The 9,762-nt window shown below is 43.4% G+C and overlaps 1 protein-coding gene across 2 annotated transcripts; it reads right to left on the reverse strand.

The window, feature by feature from the left end:
* Window positions 1-835: 835 nt before the first annotated feature.
* Window positions 836-9,382, reverse strand: LOC108573426 (purine nucleoside phosphorylase-like). Of its 2 annotated transcripts, none has more exons than XM_017935882.1 (6): window positions 9,075-9,382; window positions 4,063-4,157; window positions 3,765-3,943; window positions 3,071-3,246; window positions 1,917-2,107; window positions 836-1,823 (listed from the first exon to the last, which is right to left on the reverse strand). In XM_017935882.1, exons 1-6 carry the CDS (start codon window positions 9,188-9,190, stop codon window positions 1,600-1,602), a joined length of 981 nt encoding a protein of 326 aa, XP_017791371.1. In that variant the 5' UTR covers window positions 9,191-9,382; the 3' UTR covers window positions 836-1,599. The 2 variants fall into 2 exon arrangements, with proteins under 2 accessions (XP_017791371.1, XP_017791363.1); XM_017935874.1 differs by having other exon boundaries at window positions 3,765-3,973.
* Window positions 9,383-9,762: the final 380 nt, after the last annotated feature.

Consider the following 9,762-nt stretch of genomic DNA (forward strand, 5'->3'; position numbering starts at 1 on the left):
GGCCGCTCTGGCAGTATGGTCTTCGCCGCTCGAGATTTATCGAAGCCGAACACCGATGCATTAGCGATGGAAGAACGCGAAAACGAGATGAAGGTAACGAAGCGAGGGAGGAAAATCGTGGAGGGTGTCTAAAGAGTGGGGCAGAGGAGGTGAATTCACCAACCTCTCCTATCCCTTAAACCGTTCTTGAAGCTAAAAGAGGGCCCTCAAGACGTGTAACGAATCAACGAAGATGAGAAACGCGCAAGAACTTCCCTCGATTCTCTACTTTGAAAGGACCCCAAATACACGCAGGTGCTTCTGTAAACTGACGCACAATTAACCCTTTCGCCACTGTGGAATAATTGGAAGAACGAGCAGGGGGGAGGCAAAATGAAACACTTTAGGTTTAATAACACAGAAAAATAAGGTCCATGATACACAAACTCTGTCATTTTAAAGTTTGATCAAAGATTTGTACAAAAAATATTCTACGATTCTTTCATCGATATAAGTACGAATGAATAATTCGAGGAGAATAAAACGAGAATTATAAAAAACAAAGAACACCAAACAGTTTATTGTACTACATGTGCTCTAATTGATTTTCTTTGTATATTCTTGCAAAACTATGTGGAAATTGAAGGAACTGAAAATTTCACTTTGTACGAATTTTATGTACAATTTCTAGTTTAGTAACGTAAGACTTATACAAATGAGATATTTCTCACCTGACTTTAGGAATAACAATTTCACACGTAAAGTTAACAAATTTTCAATAAAATCTGTGAACACTTCACCAACAAGCAGTCTCAAAAATGGTAGTGTCTATCTTCTGTGACACACCTAAGCCTCTATGTTAACAGTATTAACAGTATTCAAAGACAGTATACAAAACGATATTTCACTGTACCCCGATTCCCCTTACTATAGTCATCTGTAACGTACAAAAGTTGCTTCGGATCGCGAAGGGGTTAAAAAGAGGGAGTAATTAAACGCAGGTTTCCCCGAACGGTTCGTTGATAAGCTGGTGAAAGGAAGAAATACTTGTCGAATACTGATTTAATTCGATTTCGCTTATCCAATGCTTATCATCGACTCGCAGCGAAACACGAGAGGAAGGAACTGGTATTCCAAACTAGTCGGTATAGTTTGCTCTTCGATCATGACACTCCGATACGACGCTCGTGTATCAAATGGTCGCGAGCTGCCTCGATACAGGCCTTCGAACCCTCTTTCCACCTGGAAAATCTCGCCCGGAGGCTGGTAGATGCTCTGGCGAGAATAAAAGTCGCGGGGAGAATGCGTCGGTGTTCGGGTATATCGCCATCTCTTATTAACCCTTTCGCTGCGGCAGATTTGCCGTGTTATTTCAAAATTCGATTCGTTAAATTAAGATGGAATTGTGTAAAAAATAAAAAATCTAGTATTGAATTAAGATAAAAGTGCACCAAACAATGCTCGAACAGTATAGCGCGAGTAAATTTATAATGAAAGGGTTAATTTCTAATCGTCTAATAGATGTTCCCCCGCGAATCTTGATACCCCCTTTAGAGAATACGGTATCTCCGGACAGTGTTCTCGCCAGCGTTTAGTATATGTGAACGACTTGGTCGTGAATCATTCAGTTTGTAAGCCAAGTGTGTCTCTCAGACGCAACACCATACGCGACACGTATTCCTGAAGCAACGGTTGCTTCTCTGACCCCACGTCGATCACTTCCTCGTGATTCGCCTCCGCCAGGCTCTCGTAATCCGTCACACATTGATTCGTGATCAGGCTGAACGCGAACACGGTTAGATCGCAGTGCCTCGCTGTGATCACTTCGTGAACCGTGGACATCCCTAAGAAAAAGAAGAAAAATTGCATCAGACACAACGACCGTTGATCAGCTGACAATACAAGCTACTCGAAGCAACGAAGATTTCGTTACTCACCAACAGCATCGACACCGAGCATCCTCAACATCTTCAATTCCGCCACGGTCTCGAAATTAGGACCTCCGAGGCATATGTACACACCTTTGTGCACCATATCGCCGATTCCCATTTCTTCAGCCACTTGTTGGCCCATATTTAAGAGGTTCGAACAGTAAGCTTTGCTCATCGGTGGGAATCTGGGTCCGAATCTGAGAACGTCGAAAGAATAATTGAATCGCGGAGCCGAGCTTATAGAAGGAGAGTGAAGAAGTGAAGACGGGAATAAGGGGAGAGCAATAGCCAAATGGAAATTACGCGGAGTCACGGTGGATGAGAAGGAATTGGGCATGTTCGAAGAGCGGAAAGGAAACAAAATATCGACGAGAGGAGAAGGCTATGGAAATGGTTAAAGGAGTGCAGAGAAGCGCGAAAAAGACCCGACGAGCACGTTCGATGACCTCCGTTAATATCGCGGGGGTTGCTAACAAAGGGTGAAACGAAAGCACGGATAAAGGAATGGCAAGTTTCGCAGGATGAAAGGTTAACTCGACTCGGAAGGGACGAAGGAACGGGTAAGAGGAGGAGGTTATGTAGGCAGAAAAATCGACGACGATCCTTAGGTAAATACGTCAATCAGATATTCTTTGTGTCGTCGGGTAAATAGTTCATCAATTCGATTGAACGGGTTGTTCCGATGAAATAGATTAATTTTATTCCATCAAAGACCTCAACGAACCCCCTACGGAATCTTCCTCGTCTCTGCCCTAAGGGAAGGAGTTCGTTGATCCGCGAGCATCGTCCTCGAACGACTTTCTTCCCCGGAAACGAGGCAAGAAGGAAGATTCGAATTCATCGTCGTTCACGCGATGAATCTCACTAGCCCGCTTTTCAACCAGCATTTCTTCTATTCTTCTTCCTTTTCTCTCATTTTTTTTTTCTTTTTTCTGTCATCGATAGAATCGAACGGACGGTAATTTCGCGAAGCTTCGAAGAACTGCGATAAAGTCTGGGGGAAAATTGCGCGTAAAAAGAGAGGAAAGAATGTAGGGGAAATACATGGGGACAGGTTGATAAGGAAGCGTGTATAGTATGTGTGCGCGCACGAAGTGTATATAGAGTAATGTGACGCGTTTCGTAACGCGACGCGTCGAGCAGGAAGGTGGAAAAAGTACCTGTCGTCGTTTGGTCCTTGAAGAGGGTTATTCCCCGCAAAACCCATCATGTTCACGTGATCCTTCACCATCATAATGTCGCCAACCTTGTACGTGGGATTTAGACCTCCCGCCGCGTTCGTCGCGATCAGATGGGTCACGCCTACGAGCTTCATAACTCTTACGGGCATCACGCACTGCACTTGGAACAAGATGAATAATCAACGCGGGGTATTTTTTGGTGTTTTTACAATAAATAATACTCGTTATGAAAAATACGTACGACGGATGAAATATTACACGTGTCTGTGGATATAATTATTATAGTCGCGCAACGGGGCAAGAAAAGTATCGATAACATCCCCCCCCCATTCTACCGAACGAACCTTTTGTTTCAATAAATAAAGCCGTTGTTACCGGTGTGTCACGGATAACCAAAAATATTGCGGCATCTGTAGATTAAGTTATAGTCACGCGATGGGAAAACATTAATAACGTCCGTTCTACTGAACGAAACATTTGATTTCAACAAATGCAGTCATCGAGCCGATCGTAACTCGTAACAAAAAATGTTGCAATCTCTGTAGATTTAATAATGGTCGGACAATGAGAGAAACAAAATAGAAATGAATTGATAAAATCGTTTGCTGTTGATCGAAAGGTAGGGTTTCGAAAAAAAAAAATAAAAGCTGACAATTATTGCGAACCTTCGTACCTTCCACAATGGATAACCCTCGTAATAATGAAATCTTCCCTGCATACACATAATCGGGACACCTTTTAGATAACCGAACACCATCTGACCCTGGTGACCCTTCACAGTGGAGGCAGGGAAATGTGGGATTTCTTCATATGGAAAGCACTGTTTGTCCTCGATAATGTCCGCTAGAGAACCTGGACACAACTCATTTTGCTCATATGATCCTGTTAGGGAATAGATAAAACATTGACTGGAACAAAACATGCTAATTGTCTCAACACCGACGATACAGAAGCTTCAGCGAACTACTAACCCATTCCTGAGCCACATATTACTCCGATCTTTGGTTTGATCTTGATTCGGTCCAGCAGATACTGTGCAGACTCCTGCAGAGCTTCAAACGTGTATCTAAAGGATTGAGAAGAAGAAATGAAGATCCTGTATAATCGAGTATTTGCACGAGAAGAGACGTGTTCGGTGAGATCTCACTTCGACAAATACGCGAAGACGTAAAGGGTAACATTCGCATAGTCGTGGTTACGCGAATAACAGAGAGGGGCAGGGAGCGTCGAACGTAATTTCTGCGTGGAAACTATGACAAAACCGTGCAGTTACCTGTTAAACTGTTAACAGGCTGAAATAGTGGGGGGTTTAAGCTGAATGTAGGCTTCGAGGGTATTACAAATCATGCATCGAAATATACAGGGTGGCGCGGGATGGGACGACGCGTAACGTGTTTACGGTCGTGTATATGCACGTCCCGTGCACAACTCATCCACCGGGGTTCTATGCATTCACGCGTGCGCGAATGCAGAATGCGCTCGCGAGCATCGGCCGGCTCTACGCACAGATGCACACGCAGAATTTCCATGCATTCGACCGAATAAGCGCGCCTCCAGCATAATGCTACGCGTGACGCGATCGAAAATTACTTACGATCCCGCTGTGAATTTTAATGTCTCCGTGTGCACTCCCTCCGTTCGCTATTTCGCTTCTTTCTTTCTTTCTTTTTTTTTTCTGCCCTCCTATCCATCCACCACTCCGCAATATCAGCGAGAGGCTCAAAGCGAAGATTTTCATTTTCACCCTCTCCCGCCAACCCCTTTTCTCCTAACCAGAAAGATTCTAGAACCGGTTTCCGCTTCGAAACGAAACCGGTTCTCCTCTCGTAAAACCGTAATCGTCCACTGTTTCCCGTCCCTCGAGATTTCCATTTCGTTCCTCTGACCCTACGTTACGGTGCACGCGTGGCGATCTGTGAGTTCGCAAGTTCGATTCGTCCCTACAAAGTAGAAAGGAACTTTTTCATCGAAAGATAGAGAGACGAAAATGAACAGAGAAATTAGCCGAACTCTGAGAGACAGAAGTTGTTGGGAATATTTTTTCGTAAGATTGACAAACGACGAAATCCATGATGGCGGTGATTACAGGAGTAATCAGAAGGTTAACACGTCACCGTGAGGGACATCGAATTACAACCCGTTGAATACCGAACCGAATGTGCATCCACATCGTCAATACAGTGGTATTCAGCCGCGAATCTGAGAATTGCTCGGCAGTCTCGACTGGGTGGAAGAGCTCCGATATAGCCGCGGGTATGGCAAACGTCATTAGAGCAACCGCATTCGCGGATGCTCCATCGTAAAACGGGATTGTACGGTGGCCCGTTATGAATGGCAAATGTGAGGTCGACGATTATTATAACGACGTGAATGCTCGCAGCCCTGGGGCCATCCGCGAGGATTCAATGACGCCTCCGCGATTCTGCCTACAATATCGCTCGTTCTAATCTCGATTATGTATATGCACGCTGTACTCCACCTTTGAATTCCATCACGGCGGACTGTGACGTCTTGGTACTTATGAGTCGGGTTTCGTTTCCGTAACTGATATATTAGTTTCGAGTGGTAGAAGTTGATGTGTTACAATTACTGAAGAAGAATGAACGAATGTGTGTGTGTGTATATATTTTTGAAGGATTTATGGCAATTTGTGTGTTGGAAAAAATGCGTAGAAGAGAAAATGGAGAAAGCTTGGAAACGTGAAGAAAATTCATGTTGGAAGAAATTAGTTTTGTATCTAATTATATTTATTATTATTGAAAATAATATCGCTTTTCGCGATATTCCTTTAATTATCTCACAGTTAGGTGGTACGTAGAAAATCTTTCATTTCTATTGATCATTGAAGAGGCTATAGATCGAAAAGAGTCACGGTCTTTTGATAGTAGAGAGAAGACATCCGGTCGTTAATCATTGTAAGAGTAAAGTAGTATAGTAGCACGTCAGTTTCATTTTTATTCGTCTGATCTAGCTCTCCCTCGTTCTCTCTTTCTCTGTGAATTCCTCTGATTCTTCAACCTGTTGAAAACTCTACGAAGTGTACAGGGTGTTTCAAAGTATAAGTTACAAAGATGATCGAGATGTTCAATCGTTGAACAAAAGTGACTCTTCGTTTGATCGTACGTACGTTGTATACACATAATACAATGCACTTTTGATAACGAACGAGAAAAATGTAAGAACACACATGATAAGAATGTTATCGTGCACTTTACACAATACATGTACGACAACATCTGAAATGTTAGAAAATACCTAATCTACACTCGAGTGCTTATTGCAGCCACGTAAACTCTCGAAACAAAGACTTTCTTCTTCCTTTCTGTTCGATCCGAGAAACGGACCCCCAGGTCGGTTTCCCGCGAAAATTCGAACGAGCGAAACGAGACAGAAAGAGAGAAGGAAAGGAAGGAGAGGAGTCGAGGTGAAGGCAAAACGGACAGCACGGTAAATATTAAATGTATCGGATAAAAGTTCATATCCGGCGGAACGGAACGCGGGGAACGCGACGCGGGGAAAAAAAAAAGAGGAACGAAGCGAACAGTAACGTAGAGAAGAAGAAAAAAGAGGGAGAAGAAAGAAGAAAACACGAGAGGTAGAAGAGCTGCAACTAAATTACAAATCCGTCTGCATATTTGATTCGAGCGCGCAGTTTTTGCGCCACTTTGTGGACTCTGATTATTCCGTGAAAAGCGGCGGCGACCAGTTCGTCGATTCGATCGAACGAAGAGAGAAAGAGAAAGGGAGAAAGAAAGGAGCAAGCTGGTGGTCCACGATAAAATTGATACAGCCTTCGGAGTCAATCAGCGAACATCCACGGATCGAAACGCGAATAACGCCGTACGATTTTAATGAATTCTAATAGACGCGCAATTGAAGCGTTTCGCTACGGCGATAGTGATGTAATGAATAAATTGCAAAACAATCAAGAAATTGAGACCAATAAAGTGTCAGGACGATTAGCGTGGTCAAATTGACACCTCCTCCTCCTTTTCTCTCCCCGCTTTCGCCCCCTTTCTCTCTGCGCGTTTTCCGCGTTTGTGTTTACTGGAACGTCAACGTCATCGCGCCATTACGTTTAATTCCTGTTTGTGTTTGCCGCGAGCGCAGCTTGCGAGTTTCGCGCGCGATCTCCCCCCCCCCTCTCTCTCTCTCTCTCTCTGTTTGATCGATTAAATAAACAAAATCAAAGTATGAACACTCAGCAACTTCTAATTGGACATTTCAAAACACACGAACTTGGCCATCCGCCCTGTATATAGCACTGGTGACACATTTCAGACACACGTTAGGCGCGTGTACCAAAATGGCTGCTGACTAACTTCCACCTTGCTCTATGTAACTAACACCTGTCTTTAGCGAAGGTTCCCTGGAAATGGAGAACAGCTGTGAACGATGAAGGAAATGGGAATAGAGATTCTTAAACAAAGAACTGCAGGATAAGTTAACTAATACGGCAAACTCTTTCACGTGGAATTTTCAACGAGACTCGACTTTCTTTCAACTTCGAATAACACTCGTGTTACAGATTCCATACAATTTAGATCGTTCCTTTTTTGCTCTGACTCTCTATTTTTTTTTTTTTTAGTTCGTGTATTTAACAAAGACATGGGTAGACAAAATAACAGATACTTATTCACTGGATTCTAGCGTACACTGTCCCAACGTAGAAATAAAATAGACAACTCTACCGAAAAACGAAAAATCGCATGGGTGCGTGTCAATAAAGTACTCTGAAATTGTGTGTCCAGCTTTCCCACTGACACTCTTAATGGTACACTGATAAAAGAGAGCAACTCGCGATAGTTTCACTCTGAGGTGGACACGTACCTATCCGAAGGCAATTTGACAAAACTCAGTCAAATAGTAACACGATCACGTGAATTAAGAGTTCACGGCCATATGTTATGCAGAATAATCGTAGCACGCGAGATAATTCGACGGTAAACCAATCAACTTTCGTAATTAGCGGCCTCTGAACTCGACACAAAGGTACGCTGATATCCGTGGCACTATGGAAAGGGCTGGTAGCTAGGGGGTGGGAAATTTAGTTATGCTTGGAAATTTCATATATACCCAGAGAACCCATAGTAATATATATCCGGCTAACGTTCCCGCATTGTTTATTAACCGAAAGTTCTGCCGCTTCAAGTAGCCGCCCCGTCTGCGCGTAACTTTTTCGACGATAATGAGACCGCTGGAAAGCGATTAACCGTAAGTGGACGATGGTCCCGTTACCCGTTTCCGCGAATCGCAGTTGCAGCGGCTTCATTGAAGTCTCTAAATCAACGAATGACGATTTTCTTCTCGAGATGGGACAAACTTGGGGACGTTGACTCGCGTTGACGGAACGCAGAAATTGTTTCTTTCGACTTCAGACAAATTTCAAGATGTCGAAGAATTCTTTTTTACTTTAACTTGGAGGAATCTTCACACGTTACCGAATCATTTCAACTTGAACAGACATCTGAGATTGTTAGAAAAGATTTCTAGAGAAAATTGACAAAAAACGTACCGTTGAATGTGTCGAAGATGAGTGTTTTGAAGCTTTCACTGACAAGAATTATTTTTTCGAAAAACACACTGGTAATTTCTCTACGTTATAATACTCCAGATAACTACAACACTAGCAAAACATAGGAATTAGAAAACAATAGAATCCACGAGTAAAAATTCAAGCTACCTTACGAACGATTAAGAACCACGATAGATCGTCTTACTTCAACCTCTCTCTCTCTCTCTCGCTCCACGATTCTTCTAATTACATAATTTCCATTTGGTACTCGAGAGTCCAATTAAGAAGAGCACACCTAACACAACCGATTCACAAATGATCGAATAAAGAGGCATTGTCTACCAACGATAGCGAAGCCTACATCGATCGTACCGTATCTGGACCATAACCTGCACCACTATCGCGACTCTCTCCGTTGCAAAGATCGAGAACTAACAGTTGACACTCTGTAAAAAGCACAGAACTTACGTGTTGTGCCGAAGGTGTTTAACCACTGTGTGCAAGAACTCATTATCCGTGGGTCGTTTCAAAGGCTGGTAATCATTGTTCGTATTGGCAGGGTTTAGATCATACGTGAAGGGCATTTTGTCTCCTTGGAAATCTGCTCTGTCTCGAACTCGAGATGAAATAGCAGAGAACTGATCACCTTCGAACACGAACGGAACAGCTGATTCTTTTTACGAATAGAGAGAAAAGCAACTCTGAACAAAGAGGAACACACGCCTTATCGAACGACGACGTAGAACACGCGGCGCGCGTTACTTGTTAGACGATCAAGAAATATGTAACTATTGGCCGCGGTGGCTCGAGTTGCTGCTGTTTTATACGGACATGCGGCGTCCTTGAAAAAATGTGGACGCCAACAAACTGGCCAATCCAAAGGGACGCTCACTGGTGCTCCCTCCATGATCCCTCGCGGAGGTCAGAACGGTCGAGAAAGTCACTGAGAGGTAGGGGCACGCGATGATAACCCATTACTCGCGGTTGACAATACGATCAGGCAGGATTAACAAACTCGAAGAATTCACGGAACTTCGATGATCAATAGGATCGTTCTACGTGTAATTAAACAGTTGACGGATGAAGTCGATTTTTCTGCATTTCCAATTTTCGTCATCTCCGATGCGTACAGTAGATCGCGTTGTCCTCGAGAATA

Source organism: Habropoda laboriosa, unplaced genomic scaffold (genome assembly GCF_001263275.1).
Source record: "Habropoda laboriosa isolate 0110345459 unplaced genomic scaffold, ASM126327v1 scaffold20, whole genome shotgun sequence".
Classification (NCBI taxonomy): domain Eukaryota; kingdom Metazoa; phylum Arthropoda; class Insecta; order Hymenoptera; family Apidae; genus Habropoda; species Habropoda laboriosa.